This window comes from Ctenopharyngodon idella, chromosome 3 (assembly GCF_019924925.1).
Source record: "Ctenopharyngodon idella isolate HZGC_01 chromosome 3, HZGC01, whole genome shotgun sequence".
Classification (NCBI taxonomy): Eukaryota; Metazoa; Chordata; class Actinopteri; order Cypriniformes; family Xenocyprididae; genus Ctenopharyngodon; species Ctenopharyngodon idella.
In genome coordinates this window covers 21771666-21789527 of record NC_067222.1, presented here as the reverse complement: position 1 = coordinate 21789527, position 17862 = coordinate 21771666, and the positions used below count along the sequence as shown (strand labels likewise).

Genomic DNA, 17862 nt, shown 5'->3' with positions numbered 1-17862 from the left:
TAGGCACATTAGACATCACGTGTGTTTAAAATGATATTTTTTAAGTGAAGATGAGAAATTCTGAAATGAGACCTTCATGAGTATTTTTGTTATGGTTATGAAAATGCCCTTAAGACAATGTGACTAATAATGTGGATGTAAAAATGTTTATTTTATTAATAAACATCTAATGAGTTACTTTTTATGAGCATAATTTCAAAATATTAATTGATTAATGTTACAAATAAAACAAACATTTTACAATGTATTGAAAACATTGTAGTACATTATCATTGTCTGTTTTTACAGCAAACCTGCGCATCAACCTTCCATCCACTAGAGGGCGATGGAGCATCAAAATGCAGTTGGACCAGGCAGGATCCGAAACTCAGACAGGAGGTTCTGAGGCCTTGTTCCTGGCTTACCTTTCCTCATATTTCAGGTTATTCATGAAATCACAAGAATCTGAGATATCACCCGGTACAGAGCGGTGTGAATTCTTCATCAGTCACTTTCTTAATTGCTAAGTTTGTTTTTAAGTATGGAGAGATGTCATGTGATGGACTGCATTTGTAAAAGTTTAGTGACCGTATCACATGCATCATATGAGGAAAGATTTTATGATAACATTTATCCAAAAACATAATTTCATAATACGCTTCATTAATTACAGAGACTGATTTTTAAGCCGCACATTTAAATAAAACTTTGCATAAAGAAAGAGTCTTTCTCTCTCACTCTCTCTCTTTCTCAGTCCCCAGGGCGGAGAATGAGATGATTGGCCATCTTTGCGTTTCGTCGTGCAAGAGGCAGGGCTGTCAGAGAAAGCTGTCCTTTTAGGGACATAATTGAGGCGGGCAGGACGGCATGTGTGGGCGTGATAGGCCGATTGTGTCAGAGAAAGCAAGATTGACAGGAGTGACAGCTCCATTTATTGGCTGCTAGAGTCTACTCAGCAAAAGGGCATTCAGGGCCACTGGCTGGCTCTGCTGGCGGCCTGTGCAGTCGGCGCCTGGTGAGTAAGCATTTAGACAGCAGCCCTCACCACTGCAATGCTTGGGAGAAATATCTCTGTCAACACTGACTGTGATCTTTGACGGTGCCTCTAAAGAGGAAGGTCATACATATGAATGCAATCTCTGTCACACTCTTTTTCACACACACTCTCGCACATAAACACACACACAAAACCAAGCCTGACATAAATTGCACATAATGCCATGTTGTCAAACTCTCTTGGCACAAAGATTCAGCAGTAAACACCCTTCACTAAAGGTTCAGAGTCCTGACCCTGGAAACATTTCTCAACATTTCTCAGCTCCATATATTGAATGTTATCTTTGTGGAATGATTATAGCTTTAACACATTGGCTGTAATACAGTTTCTTGTTTGGTGTTTGTCATTCTTGCTGAATGTAAAGTTTGAGATGATCCATAAAGGTAGTGCGGCGATAATACAAGGTTTTTTAAGACAAAGGAAACAAACTTTGAATGATGGTTTGACGAAGTCTTGTTTTAAAGTTTTGAAAGTCTAAAGACTTGACAGTATTATAGGCTGACAGAGAGATCAGTTTAATTATATAAATGTTGTGTATATTACTGTTCAAAGATTTTTTAAAATCTTATAATCACCAGGCTGCATTTATTTGATAAAAAATACAGTAAAAACATAACACTGTGAAATCTTATTGAAATTAAAATAACAGTTGTGTATTTGAATATATTATAAAATGTAATTTATTCCTGTGATGGTAAAGCTGAATTTTCAGCATCATTACTCCAGTCTTCAGTGTCACATGATCCTTCAGAAATCATTCTAATATGATGATCTGATATTGAAGAAACATTTATTATTATTATAAATGTTGAAAACAGTTGTGCTGCTTAATATTTTGGTAACACTTTACAATAAGGTTGATTAGTTAAACATTAGTTAATGTATTAACTAACATGAACTAACCATGAGCAATTCATTTGTTACTGTATTTACTAATCTTCGTTAACGTTAGTTAATGAAAATACAGTTGTTCATTGTTTGTTCATGTTAGTTCACAGTGCATTACCCGGGTAATTACCTTGTTAATGTTAACAAGATTTTAATAATGTATTAGTAAATGTTGAAATTAACATTAACAGAGATTAATAAATGCTGTATAAGTGCAATTCATTATTAGTTCATGTTAACTAATGTAGTTAACTAATGTTAACTAATGAACCTTATTGTAAAGTGTTACCAATATTTTTATTAAAAATTAAAAAGAATCCTTGCTGAATAAAAGTATTAATATTTATTAATTTCTTAAAAAAAAAAAAAACTTACCCTAAACATTTGAACGGTAGTAGTAAATCTATATTCCTCTGTCTAAACGCACACACACACACATACACACACACAAAGACAGATCAATGCATTTATATGATATAATCTAATAAATGTAAATAATTTATAAATAGATGTATGGATCCGTGAAGTGAAGCACACTCCCAGAAGGCATTATCTTATGAATCGCTTTAAATTAATAGTTCTGTGTTCCTTCCAATCGAGTTTGACTTCTTGTAGGGTGTGGCCAATGCAATTAAAATTCTGACTCATGGATTGAAAAGGAACCAGTTGTTAAATTCTAAATAGTGCCCTGTCCTGATTCAAATCATATCATCATTCAAATCATCTTTGTAAAAGACGGTCAAAGAAAACAAAATCAGAACTGAAAAGATGGTTATACCCATTACACAAAATCAAAAATACAAAAAGGTGTGCACATCCCACAAACCCAGCCAGGGCTCAGGTGCAGGACAAACTGAAGCAAAAAACAAACGTAATGTCCGCACACTGATATAACTGCTCCATAAAACGTTTCGACCATCAGGTCTTCGTCAGGCACTTTATACCCAACAGTATATGTATTGCCATTACTGACAGTGTAAGACTTTATTTTATCTTTTTTTTTTTTTGGTTTCTTTTTGTCTATTTCCAGTAATGCATGAAGCCATGGAGTCATGGTAAACAGCATATCTCGCACAGGAATTTTATCCAACATGGAGGATGAAGAGATTTCTCCTGGTGAGTTCTGGGAACTCTGTGTATGTGATTTCTGATAAAATAATCCTGCAGTTGTAACTTTGGTCAAAAGTCCCCTGTAATTGTTGCACTTGGCTAACAAATGTCTACGACAATATTTAACTCACAATTTTGGCTTCTTTGCACACACATAAACATCCACACACAGGCACAGATATACACACATCAAACAAAAATCGTTCTTTTATATATGTTTGCATAACCTTTCCATCAAACAAAGGTGAAAGAAAATAAACACTATCCAGAGGAAATGTCCTTCTAAAGGAAACACGCTGACTTGGTGTTACAGCGTGTTTTGGTACTAAAATATTTGTGTTTCAGTTTTTTAGAAATGTTGACGTCCAGTGGGTTGCGACCTCAAAATGTCAAAACTAGAGTTGTGGAGATGCGAACTGAAAACTGAAGAGAGGCTGCGCCTAATGGAAAATGTAAGTATTTTATTCCAACTGGCGTAGTTATAGCCAATAGGAAAGGTTTCACACCATCAGACCAGGATTGAGATGCAGTGTCCTTCAGACTAATAAAAGCAGACGATTCATGTACTTAGAAAAAGAAAGTACCACCTAATATCCTAAAGCTGTCATGCTCAGAGAATCACTTAATAAGGCACATAATCGTAAGAGGCGGCCAAGACCTCAGATGACACTAAATCAATTGGCAGACGGTAACTCCTCAGGCGGGCCACGGTACCTAAGCTCTGAGTTATGACTTTCGGGGTGCCCCAGGGCTCAATACCCGGCCCACTCACACTTCTCTCCGTCCCAACTTTACCCTCTGGACTTAATTCATTTTCCCCTTGCTGGATCTGACAAGTTGCGTGTTACTTGGCGCCTTTCAAGTCGCCGGGCCAACAGTATGATTAAGGGAGATGGAGGAGGATTAATGGAAAAATACAGGAACGGCGAGGAACGGTGTTGACCTAGAGGGAAGACGTTACGTTAATTCTTAACATGCCATTTGTTACTGGCAGTGAAAGATAAAAGGTTATATGTCTCAAGAAACCGTAAGTACGTCAGAAGTGTTTATTTGGTTTGTCCAGGCGTATATTGAAACGGTTGTTTGCGAAGGAAATTGAAATTATAGTACTGCATAACCAAGCTATTTGCTGTGGAGGTCTTGCTTAATCATTTCCATAGCTCATGTTGTCTTTGGTGTCAATTCCCATCTGCAGATGATACCGCTAAAGGATGAATGGCAATCAGATGTTAGTTGTTTTTGAACAGAGTTGGAGAGCGTTTTCATACAATAATCATGAGAAAATGCTGTGCCCAGAATTGCATTCGCCACAAAGAACGCTTAATCCCTGTCACTTTTCCATCTCTACCAGCATGCATCTATTGTTCGGTTTGTGCGCATCCCTACAAGAAGACGTTAAACGCCAGTAGAGGTTTTCCAGGTTAGCTTTCCACATTCTCCTCACTAATCAAGTGCTGCCTCGCAATAACGATAAATCTCTCATTTTGACGTGCGGCATAAATAAAGCAAACAGGCCTTGGTTTGATTACCCAGACTCCCCGTGAACAGACGGGCATTTGAGTGGCTCTGCTATTTATCAACCTGGATCTCCCTTCCTCTCAATCTCTCCAGCACTCAAAAAACGCCGTCACTGATTGCGTTTAATGTCTAACACATGGCCTGGCCAAGCATTCCCACTGCTGCCCGGGGAGGTGTTTGGACTGATTAAGAGAACTGTGTTTGCGGCCAAAGACTTGGGTTGTGAAACCGAAAGGTTTTGGCAACACGGCAGAATTTCGAGTGTAGCTCTTGGGATTCGAATGTGGTTGCCTCTGTGGTTAGCGGACAGAGTTTCTACTCTTGGAATCTTGCAGAAGCATCCAAACGGGAAAGAAATGGCATATAGCAGCAATTACTTATTATCCTGAGGAGTGTTCTTCACTTCAGTGCTTTACCTCTCTCTCTCTCTCTCTCTCTCTCTCTCACTCTTTCTTTTTCTCCTTCATCCATTCAGCTCTTCTCCCTATTTGCCGGCTGCCTGGGGTCACATTTAACCTGGAAGTGCTCTGATTGGGCCGGGGGTCACTTCACGGGCCCCCAAATTGCCTGCACCCATCCGTCACTGTCAGGCCATTATTAGTGCTATTATCATCAAAGTCACAGTCTGAATTATTGCGCATGCAAAAGCTGCGCCGCTCGGACTTAACGGTGACCTGAGCCAGGATGACAGCGAAAAGGGTTGAGACCTTGCCGATGACATCACTCTAATCCCTCAAAGGCAGAAATGGCTGATGCTGAACAGAACAGTGTTCTGGGAGAAAGTTTGCAGGTTGCACAGCTTCATGTCATCTTGAAAGTCTCAGATTCATGTTAACAGACGACCGTAGGCCAGATCTGGATCGGCTGGTGGAATAGTGAGCAGTTTATTGGGGAAAAGGTCTTGTTTCTTGCAGCGAATGCATTGAGTTAGATGTTAATAGTTGATGAGAAGCAGCATTTGACACGTGGGAAAGTTTACTCATTTAGCAGCAGGTGCCTTTATACAAAGAAACTTACAAATGAGGAATGATACAACATAAGCGATTATTTTGTTAATGGTTTACGTGCTTAACGGGATAGTTCACCCATTTCACGGGATAGTTCATGTTGTTCCAAACCTGTATGAGTTTCTTTCTTTATTGGAACATAAAGTAAGATATTTTGAAGAATGTTGGTTACCAAACAGTTTCGGTTCCCATTGACTTACACTGTATTTTTGTCTATACATTGGAAGTCAATGGGACCTGAAACTGTTTTGTTATTAATCTTTTTTTTTTTCTCACTTTTTGTTCCACAGAAGAAAGTAAGTCATACAGGTTTGGAACGGCATGATGGTGAGTAAATGATGACAGAATTTTCATGTCGTTCCACACCCATAAGACCTTCGTTTATCTTCGGAACACAAATTTAGATATTTTTGATAAAATCCGATGACTCAGTGAGGCCTGCATTGACAGCAAGATAATTAACACTTTCAGATGCCCAGAAAGCTACTAAAGACATATTTAAAGGGTTAGTTCACCCAAAAATGAAAATAATGTCATTTATTACTCATGTCGTTCCACACCCGTAAGACCTTCGTTAATCTTCGGAACACAAATTAAGATATTTTTGTTGAAATCCGATGGCTCAGTGAGGCCTGCATAGCCAGCAATGACATTTCCTCTCTCAAGATCCATTAATGTACTAAAAACATATTTAAATCAGTTCATGTGGGTACAGTAGTTCAATATTAATATTAGAAAGCGACGAGAATATTTTTGGTGGACCAAAAAAACAAAATAACGACTTATATAGTGATGGTCGATTTCAAAACACTGCTTCATGAAGCTTCGGAGCGTTATGAATCAGCGTGTCGAATCATGATTCGGAGCACCAAAGTCACGTGATTTCAGCAGTTTGGTGGTTTGACATGTGATCCGAATCATGATTCGACACACTGATTCATAACGCTCCATTTAATTTGTGTTCCGAAGATGAACGAAGGTCTTACGGGTGTGGACCGGCATGAGGGTGAGTAATTAATGAAAGAATTTTCATTTTTGGGTGAACTAACCCTATAAAACAGTTCATGTGACTACAGTGGTTTAACCTTAATATTGTGAAGCGACGAGAATACTTTTTGTGCGCCAAAAAAAACAAATAACGACTTTATTCAACAATATCTAGTGATGGGCGATTTCAAAACACTGCTTCATGAAGCTTCGAAGCTTTATGAATCTTTTGTTTCAAATCAGTGATTCAGGGCGTGTATCAAACTGCCGAAGTCATGTGATTTCAGTAAACAATACACGCTACAAAGATTCGTTAAAGAAAGAGTTGTTATTTTGTTTTCTGGTGCACAAAAAGTATTCTCGTCGCTTCATAACATTAAGGTTGAACCACTGTAGTCACATGAACTGTTTTAAATATGTCTTTAGTAACTTTCTGGGCATTGAAAGTGTTAATTATTTTGCTGTCAATGCAGGCCTCACTGAGACATCAGATTTTATCAAAAATATCTTAATTTGTGTTCTGAAGATGAACGAAGGTCTTACAGGTGTGAAACGACATGAGGGTGAGCAATAAATGACAGAAATTTCATTTTTGAGTGAACTAACCCTTTAAATGAGTATTTTTAGGAGTTATCAGGGTAAAATGTGAAAGTATAGTTTAGTGATTTTGTAATATGTCTGATTTAGGATAATGAAGAAACTACACTATTTGCCTTGCATAAGATTGAAATGGACTTTGAATGTAAAAGCTGGTTTTGAATGCTAGATTCTTAAAGGTGAATTGTATAATTTCTGCACAACAAAGAACTGTAAAATTAATGACATTTTTTGGCTTAGTTGCCTCTGCACACTAAACTGTAACAGAAGTATTTAAGCATCAAAATGTACAAAAAAATTAAACATTTCACCTTAAAAAAAGAAAAAAGAAAAAGAGAGAGGTAACCCTAAAAAAAAACTGGTTTTCCCCATCAAAGGCCCGCAAGACCCCTGTCCAGCACTGCTTCACATTCAGTGCTGCCCTGGACACCGAATGGCCTGCATTGTTTTGTACTCATGTGTCAGTCTATGTTGTCTCTCTGCGACAGATCTTAAGGCAGTGCTGTTGTCCTTATAAATTAAGCTTCTCCATATGCATGAGCAGAAAGGGGGGAGAGAACGTTGGCAGCGGAGGAAAGAAGTGCCATGGTGGGGAGTCTAAACAAGTGACAGACTGCTGAGCGGCCTCAAAACACGAGCTGTCCATCACCGATAGGTGAGTATAAAGCTTCTGCATGCACATCCATAGGGAAATGTGAAGAGGTGCATTTAATACAGACATTAAAGTATGTAGGTGTGTGTTCATTTGTATCATCCTTTTTTTGCCTGGGTGGCTGACCCACTTTTCTGTCCATTATATCATTTTAGGGCGCTCCCAAGGGTTGATAGGAGTAGGGTCAGAGATCAACTCCAACACCCCCATATGGTCAATTAAATCCCACTCAGTGCCCAGGCAGGGCCTCTTTCTTTATGGCACTATTTACTCTTCTATTTTCATTATGTACATAGAAGGAAAGATGGAGAAGGAGAGGGCAACAGTAAAGAAAAAGGTCCTTGTCTGTTACCTGCGCTAGCAAAATTTCACTTTTGGGAATCGTAAGAAATTTAACGATTGTAGTTCTGATCCTGATTCCACTTAAATATTCCAGTTCATTACTTTTGTTGTTGGTCTCAAATAATATGGGACAAAATAGGGCAGTATAGACCTATTTTGTGTTTGCAAACAGCGATGACGGGTTTTTTTATGGGTTTTTTTATTTTTTATTTTCTGCCTACATGGTGGCAGAAAATGACAGTTCTGCAGTAATAGTATGTGGAAGCCACAGAATAAAAGAATAAAAAAAGTTAATTTTGAGTTTATATCTCACAATTCAGACTTTTTTCCTCGCAAATCTGAGTTTATATCTCGCAATTATGACTTTTTTTTTCTTGCAAATCTGAGTTTATATCACAGTTCTTTGAAGGAAAAACAGAATTGTGAGATATACTCGTCATTCTGTCTTTCTTCCTCTGAATTATGAGTTTATATCCCGCAATTCTAACTTTTTTCCCTCAGTATTGTGATATAAACTCACAAATGCAAGAAAAAAGTCAGAATTTTGAGATGTTTAAAAGATGTTTAAAAGTTATCTATATAAAATGTTATAGGTTTAAATTTTATTTCATGCTGTAACTGCTATGTATGTATGTCCCCTATGAACTGCATATGTGAATATCATGTAGACTTACATATACACACACACATTTTTAGGTTGATGGGTAAATGGTTTAAGTAGCTCTGCCACTGAATAGCGATGCAGGAAAGATTGTCAAAATGTTTTTGTACAATGTTCTGTCCTCACTGGCATCATGAAAATCATTGGGTTTATACTGACTTTAGATCAGCTCCTTTAGTATAAACTCTTATGCAGCGAAGGCAAGTCTGACAGTCACAAGACAAACTTCAAAGCTGCTCTCACACTAAATGGGGAATGGCAGCCCATGACCCAGAAAAGAAGCTTCATGCTGTACGTGCAATTGATTTGTTAAGAGAGAGGTGAAAGGTCTTATGGTAAAAGTAAATAAAAGAATGCATATCAATAGGCCTATATCATCAATACTCCACTTTATGCTGGTTCGGAGCCTCTCAAGAGGCCGAAATGTGTAGGGAGGAGATCAATAATTGGTCTGTCTGAGCAAGAGATGGTGGTTCTGCTGTCACATTTGTAGTCTGGACTGTAATAACATCTGCTGTGATGTAAGATGTGCTTTAGTCACAGATCTTCATGTTTGGTCTCTGCAGATTATCAACGTCACGGTGGATCCGGCAGGATGAGTAAGTCATTTTGTTCATGTAAGTTAGAATGAACCTCTCAGACGGTCTGAACTGAAATGACTGTGGCCACCAGGATCAATGTAGTGTGGATTTCATGCTTGTCTAATCACCGTTATAAGAGAATGTGCCGGTTCTCTTTCATCCAGTATGTTAATGTATCTTTCTTAATGTCCGTAGTGAAGTAATTCTGTTGTCGATGCCGTTTGTGTCTCCTAACAGTGAGTCTCTGTGTGCTAATCTGTTTTAACATGAATTAACAAGAAATAGCTATGGGGTTAAAATGAGTCAAAACCTCACATAGACCCTGTTTACTCCTGGTATTAAGATCTGTTTCGGGCCATTGCAAGTGGACAGCACTAAATGCAGGTGTAAACAGGGTCCAAAACACACTGAATTCTGAACCTATAAATCGAATCATATTTAAAATGCATATGACCAAACCACATTTGAAGTATAAGCACTAATTTAATGTGCCCAGACTACTTGTCAATCACTCATCATTAAATACAGGTAAACTGAGAATATAGCTGAGAATTATATGCATTTGAGAAGCATTTTACTAGCAGGTATAGACTTGCCTAAGCACTTGATTGGATCAAACGGGACCTTGTTTAACTGAGCCATATTCACAAAGCAGAAGCAAGACAGTATTGGTGCACATGGCACTATTTGAGTGACCTTTTGTAATCCCCAGACTGCTTTAATGAGTTACAGGATCCACTTTGTTCCAGCCCAGAGCTGCTTCCCTCCTCTCAATCCTGGAGAGGCCTCTCTTTTACAACCTCAGGTGCTTCTGGATACACTTAATGCTCACTGTATGTCACCTGGGACTGCGTGGGGTCAAACCTTACCTGACCTCTCACTGGTATCTGTGCTCAGCCAAAAAAAGAAAGAACGAGAGAGTAAGAAATAGAAAATGGCCTATGTGGGACGAATAATTTCATATCTTTAGATTTAGATAGCATTGTTTTATTATACAAGTGCATTTACATGTCTTCATGTGTAATGCTTTTTATTTAATATTTTAATAATCAAGATGTTTTTTTTTTCATTTCTTGAAGAGCATACAACATATTATATACCCTCGTCCATTAAAAAAAAAAATCCATACATTTATTTAATATTTTTCTTACAATACTTTGATTATCATGGTTGAGTGGTTGAGCTTGACAAATGCAGTAAATGCTAAAAATAATATTACTTTTTTGTCATAATTTTAAGTATGCATTATCTACTTTTTGTAATGTTATGTTTTTAGTCATTAAAATGTATTTATAATTAAAACACTTTTTACTACAATTAATTAAATATAATTTCTATAGATTTTGACATTTATGATGTTTTAATGGTGATGTCTATGGTAGTGATTGTGATATTTTAATTAGTCAAGCAAGTGGGATGTGGCATAGGGAATAAAGACATTTAAAACTGCATTTAAAGCTACATTATGTAAAATTTATGTTAGATAAAAGTTTATCAAACATATTTAATATAGGTGTAAAACCAAAAATACGGGATGTAATGTTTTAAAAAGGTCATGGGACACTGAAGTGTAGGCTGCTGTATTTTGTGGAAAGTGTCAGTAAATCAAAGCTGCTATTACTAAACAACAACTAAACTACAATAGCAAGAGGTTATGAAGATCATTAGAAGTAGCTAATTATTAAATTAATGCTATTAATCTCGCTTTCAACAGCAGTTACGAGCTTTACATTATTAAATGCCGGATGTAAACACTTGCAGCTATATAGCAATCATCTCATCGAGACAGATTATGAGCTGTTTATGATGAATTTGACGTGTTAGCCACTGTTAAAACTTTTAGAGTCCCCTTTTTAAAACACATTTTACTTGTATTTAAGTGTTTCAAGACGCACTCGTGATGTTGACACGCCAGAGTGTCTTTAACTTTAATCGAAATGCCACGAGCGTGAAAGTCATCAGGCTGTCACGGATCTGCGCGTGGCCATGACCGGCATGATAAAGAACCGGACGGTATTTCGGCGAGGAAAACGGCTAATGGGCGAAAGATGAGGAGAAAAACAATAGCAAAGCGCATCCTGTACAATGGATACGAGGGATACGAAGAGACACCAGAAGACACCGGCGCGAGAGCGAACCACGTCTTCAGTGTATGTAAACATCAACCTTTTGTTGCGTATAGTGTCATTGTTTAACGGACCCTTGATATAATTATGTGACTGTCTTTCAGCAAGAACCGGCGAAGAGGAGAAAATGGAGAGGACTGAATGGAGAGGACATCTCATCTTGTAATGCTGACTATATTAAGTTCAAAACAAAGGTCTGTTCCTTTTTATTGCTGACTAAATATGATCAGTTTTGTTTTTTGCTGATAAGCATTGATTAGAATAACTTGCAATGGCAATTCTTAACATTTATAACTTATAAGATTTTAATAATAAGATGTAATAAAATGATACAATTATATGAAATATAAAATTGATTTACAGTATCTTCCATGTGATAATAGAACATTTTAATTAATTCATTAATTTGTTTATTTCAGACTTGCTGTAGCCTATCTGTAGTTTAATGAGGGTTAATAGGACCTCTTACAGTAAAAATGAAGACACTAGAGGCATGATTTGGATTTCCGCAGACTGTCACACTGGCAGAACCCTCTGGAGGACCTTTAGGCACCATTTCAAAAAAGGAAATCAGTTCTCTGGGGAACTTTGATGGAACCCCCAAGTTCCTGCAAGAACTTTAAAGACTGTCATCAGTTCCTCCTTGGAATTCCATCACAAGGGAAACATTTTGAGGCACTTTAAATATATTTTAGTTTGTAATAACAGGAGTGCAAAGGATATCTGAGGCATCTTCAGAAGGATAGAGGATCTTTAGAGGGTTCTGCCAATGCAAGAGTAAACAATAGTAATTTTATTTTATTTTGGTTTGCACTCAAACAGGCTTTTGAGGTTGACAAGCCCCTTGGAGATGCAACAAGGGATGCAGATTTTACTATGGAGGTAGTAACTTTATTAAAAGTCTAATATTTAATTCACTGCATTAATTTAAGCTTCTTACTTTTAAACATCTACAGTGAAGTGCCTTTTGATGGTTTGGAGCCAAAAAGTAAATTGCACTTAAACTCCAAAACAGTCTGTGTCTGTGCTACTCAGTTTATAATGTGACATGTATAATTTCCTTTCAGGTGCTCGGAAGCCTCCAATCACGTTCAAGGGCGGAGCTTATCGCCATGGTGCTGAGTATGCAGAGGGAGATGGATGGCCTTCGAGAGCAAATCAGGAGCCTAACAGGTAAAGTGGTGGACTTCTGAAATGAGGAGGCAAAGTGCCCTCACTGGGGTTTTTTTCCCCATTGGCAGGGAAAGATGTGCACCGAGCTGAAATCTTGCTAACAGTCGACTCATTCACAGCCCATTTCAAGTTTCAAGATCATTTCAGTTTGAGGAAAAAAAGTTCAGCAAGTTCATGAGGAAACTTCACGTCGCGGAAAGATTTAGTATTACTGTGGTGTGCCATGTTACACAACAGGTTAACCCTTGTGAGACAATTTCAGACTAAATTCATACTTTTTCTTTTACAGCTTGTGGGAAGTTGGCTCAGACACTCGAGGAGTTGATCGAGAGGAGTGATAGATGGCTGTGTGGCAGCCACGAAGCTGCAACTCCCAGCATTCCAAGGGAGCCCGAGAGAAGCAGGCCACCCAGTCACATTTCTCCTCCAACAGTGCTTAGTGGAAGAACAGCTGAATGTGCAAGTTCAGAGCAGCAGGGGTGTGGTCAGTATGAGGTCACACAAACAATGCAAACGCAAAGGAATGAAACGCTTCTGGAACAAAAAGTAAGAGCTACTTATTAGATGCCTCTGTGATCACTTTCAGAACATCTTTTTATTTCTCGGTAAAGTTTAATATACATTTTTTTTTAAAGTTCTTGATAGAATCCCATGTGTTTAATTGTTTTGAAACAAAAAGTGTTTTTGTCCTCAGTTGCTGTTTTCTTCTGTAGTTTCCTTGTAGGGCTGCAGTTAATGATAATCAATTTAATAATAGATTAATCTGCTTAGTATATAGATTAATGCCCAATGCCCTCCTTAAACAATGCGAAACATTAATGTTTACATTGGGTCCAAAAATGGTTAAAATAAAGGTTACAATATAAAATGGTTAAAAAATTCACAGTTCAACATTATTATTATTTTTTTAATGAAAAAGATTAATAAACATTTTTGACTAATTGTTTTAAAACAAAGTTTTTTGCCTCAGTTGCTGTTTTTTTTTGCTACTTTTTCACTGTAGGGTTGCAATTAACGACTATTTTAATATTCAGTTAATCTGTTTATTTCTTTGATTAATCAGACATCACCCAATGCTCTCATTCAAACAATATGCAAATTGAAGTAATGTAGCCTACACATTGTGTCCAAAAATAGTTAAAAGTTGCAATTTAAAGTGATTTTATATATATATTTTTTTTATTGTACAAAAAAATGTAATGCGAAACCAGCAGAACAGTTTAAAAAACCAAAATTACCAAACCACAAACTAAATTTCAAAAAGGTATTTGGATATATATTTATTATGCATTAATTAAAATTACTGTTCATATAAAAACACATCGATCCCAGTTTATATTAGGTGGCCTTAACTATTATGTACTTACATTTAAATTAATAATTTGATACAATGCACTTATTGTGTACTTACATGTTTTTACATTGTACTTATATTTTAAAAATATCTGCATGTAATTACATTTGTAATTGATTTCTGTAATTACATTCATAATTACACTGTTGACTCATTCCTTACACCTTAACCCACCCTTAAACCTACCCATACCACCAATCTTGTCCCTAACTTTACCCGTATCCCACCTCAATATCAGCAAAAGTGTTTTACAATACAATATGAACACAATACGTACATTGTACTTATTTTTTGATGTAAGTACAGAGTAGTTAAAGCCACCTAATATAAATTGGGACCAACATAACATTACCTGCTGCATTGCATATATGATTTCAAGTTTAGTTGTGGTACATTTAACAACTAATATTTGACTGATGGCAAAAACATTTAATCACTTAATTTTAGACTGCATTATAAGATTAGTATGATGACATTAAATGTGGTTTTTAGGTCATAGAAATGCATTTTTCACTACTTTAATGTACCATCACTGACAGGGTTTCTTTATGCGCAATGCAAACACCTGACTAATCAATAATGAAATGTATTGTTGAATATTTTCATTACTGTTTATTGTCAGTTTCAAAAATGAGTTGCAGTCCTCATTCATTGTTTGGTGACTGCATTTTTTACAGCTCAACTTTTTTTTGTTTCTCAAGGTTATCACTGCTGATCTTCTGGAGCGCTGCAACACAGGGACCACCGCTCAGAAACTCACCAATGACCTGCTGCGCAGCCTGTACGACAGAGACTGTCTGGCTTCTCACTCAATCTCAGGCATCATTAACAGCAAGCGAGGGACGCCTAAGCCAGCTCTTCCGGCACATGAGATCCAGGCCATTCTGAGTACGTATAAGAGACGATTTGTAACAAGTACTGAACAGTGGGCGTCTTTTAGTTAGTTTGAGAATTCATTCAGTTCCATTTCATTTACTGCAATCAGACCATTGTGAAGTTTTTGATTAATTGAGGTCTCAAGTTTGCAGCTTTGATTACCAGTGAAACATTCTCCACAGGGACAGTGCAGCGGTTCTTCCCCGGAAAGACGGATTCGGAAATAAAGGGCTACATTCGACAGAAGCTTCAGAATGAGGCCAAGAGGCTTCGGAAAAGGCCACACCCAGCTGATAATCCATTGGTGGGCTCTTTTAAGGAGGCAGGAACAACGTTTGAGCATTGAGTGCTTTTTTGGACATCCCCAATGAACTTAAAGAATTTAAAATTGACAATGACTCAAAATTCTAATAGTTCAGCAAAGTTCTACCATCATTTACTCAGTATTCATTTATTGCAGTTCCAAACCCTTATGCATACAGGTTTCGAACGACATGAGGGTGAGTAAATTATGACAGAATTTCCATTCTGAGTAAGGCTGCACAGTTAATCTAAATAAAACCAAAATCACTATGTGACTTAGTGTGATTATCAAATCTTGAAGACTGTGATTTAATTACAGTATATGCGCTGTGTGTTTCAGAGTGAAACGCAGCACTGTATTCATTTACACGGGAGCAGTTCTCAGTTTCTCAGTGTCTCAGTGTCTCAGAGTGACCCGGTTTGCAGTAAATGTAGCACCACAAACTCTTTGCATGTGCTGTGAGTTGGGCCTCTTATCCACCTTATTCCTGACGAGCCTACTGTGTTTTGAATTATGGGTGGCACTTTCAGTTTGGGAAACTTCCATTCAAAAAGACTGAAACGAATTATTTCAAAATCATAAGGTCTCCCTACAAATAAAGCTTATCTGTCAGTTTGACTGAATGAGCTGTCAATTTTCCTTCATGTTTTATTTTCCGACATCATGAGAAGATAACGTAACGCTTGGTATTATAACGTGACATGTTATAACAAGAATATCGATGGCAAGAGCTCTTTTCAGTCGCTGCTTTCTTTTCCTCATGATTATTTTCTTTTATCCCTTTGCATTCTGCTGTAATAGTATGAAAAAGGACAACATATACTGCACATTTGTGGTCTGTTCTCCCAATTTAATTTATGATATATCTTATTAATAATTCACTGGAATACATGAATAATCTCTCGTTTTCTCTTCAAATCCTCACGTCTCATTCCAGGTTTCTTTTCATGGGTAAATACAATTTATTATCTGTCAAAATGACGGAAATCACTTTGAAATAGTATCACGCAATGCTGAAGTTAATGAACATTTTGGTTGAGGCAACGTATGTTACATAATACAGATAGCCTATATATTACGTCCATTATTGCTGTGGAAAGAGTCACACTTTTGGGGTTATTCATGGTCTGTTGAAAGTACCTTGTTGATGTTTTTACATTTTTAAATGTCCTTTTAATGTTCGATGGTTGCAGTGTGAGTAGAATAATGTTGTCATATTGTACCCAGTTTAAAAAAAAACGTATTATTGCGTTCATAGAGGAAGCCTTTCACTGATTGTTTACAGCTTAACGGAAGTTACACCCATAATTCACGCATGGGGCGTAGGAATAAGGTGGATAACATGCATTTGGGAACGTAACCATTGACCCAAACTTGTAATGAGAAGCCCTTATAAAACAACTTATGTCAACAAAAGATATTTCCTCCAAAATAAATGCTTTTAAAATTAAGAAATTAAGACAGCCATAAATATTAGTAATGTAATTTTTACAGTTGTACTGTAAAATAAAATAATTATTATTGAATAGTTATTAAATACTCTCCCTTAAATTCTCTTTTTATTTTACAATGAAATGTAACAATGGTAATATTTGTTATAATACATTATTATGAACAATATTTAATTCATTATTATTATTATTAATTATTAATTTATCACATTAAGTTGCAATTTTTATCAGAAAAATACAAATTTGTGCCGATCGTGCAGCCCTATTTTTGAGTGAACTATCCCTTTAAGGTCGTATTTGCAAGCTGTAGAGCACGACAAACTATGTGTGTATGATCTTTATCATTTTGATTACACAAAACTGTGACTTTGTATTGATTTGAAATTGCAAAATGAACCCTGGAGTCACAGTTAGAAGTAGATGGAAAACAGTATCTTCGGTGTACCTCCAGCATCACTGCCAGACGTTATCACACTGTTTGTCGTGCGCTAAAACTTCAAACGAAGTAGACTAAAGCTGTGAACACAGTGGCAGATGGTTAAGCATCGCTCTCCTGTAAAATTACATGGATGTCACTTGGTAGGGGTGTTACATCGTGATTGATGTAGTGGTATTTTAGTCGATCACATGTTGAAAGTGTGCCCCGGCGTGTAATGTGAATATATTTTTTTGTGTGTAATGTGAAATACACACGTGCCTCCTATATTGGACTCCTTACCGTGGCCTTATCAGTCAGAAAACGCAGCAGTACAGTTCTCATTTCGAAACCACTGTGATTATATCCATTAAAAAACAAGTTGTCTGTCTTGAATGTGTGGCGTCTTTTTTGTCTTGATTTCAGATTCTGTTCACAGAAGCTTATTGAATCGGCTGCTTGTAAACGTACAGGTTTTTTACCTTTCCAGACAGAAGCACGCAGGCTCCTGAAGGCCAACGGCTGTGTGAGTAAATTAACCCCGCACTCACCAGCTGTATCACTGCACACACCCCTTTCTGGGGGAAAAAAACACATCACCGAACACATGGCACAAAGGACGGCGTGGGAACTGCATATGGTACATAATCAATAGGCCTTATCGCGTGCGCACAACCCGAACTGCAGACACACCAGCATTGGGCTAGACCATTATCAGTGATACATGACCCTAATCCATTTATGTGTCAATGATACAACAGATTGGGGTTCGGGAAAACAACGG

The 17862-nt window shown here is 37.2% G+C and overlaps 1 protein-coding gene across 1 annotated transcript; it reads left to right on the top strand.

Moving 5' to 3' along the window:
• The first annotated feature begins 284 nt into the window (after positions 1-284).
• Positions 285-17474, top strand: LOC127508476 (uncharacterized). The gene is made up of 12 exons (XM_051886466.1): positions 285-421; positions 734-994; positions 2955-3040; positions 3380-3486; positions 7632-7798; positions 9365-11529; positions 11610-11699; positions 12328-12387; positions 12573-12678; positions 12968-13224; positions 14734-14920; positions 15091-17474. The coding sequence occupies exons 6-12, from the start codon at positions 11428-11430 to the stop codon at positions 15252-15254; spliced, it is 966 nt and encodes a 321-aa protein (XP_051742426.1). The 5' UTR covers positions 285-421; positions 734-994; positions 2955-3040; positions 3380-3486; positions 7632-7798; positions 9365-11427; the 3' UTR covers positions 15255-17474.
• Positions 17475-17862: the final 388 nt, after the last annotated feature.

Excerpts from the sequence above, each read along its gene's own strand:
- LOC127508476 (XM_051886466.1), top strand. The coding sequence starts at position 11,428 with ATGAGGAGAAAAACAATAGCAAAGCGCATCCTGTACAATGGATACGAG. Across the intron at positions 12,388-12,572 it reads ATGCAGATTTTACTATGGAG|GTGCTCGGAAGCCTCCAATC; the intron begins GTAGTAACTTTA and ends ATTTCCTTTCAG. Across the intron at positions 12,679-12,967 it reads GCAAATCAGGAGCCTAACAG|CTTGTGGGAAGTTGGCTCAG; the intron begins GTAAAGTGGTGG and ends TTTCTTTTACAG.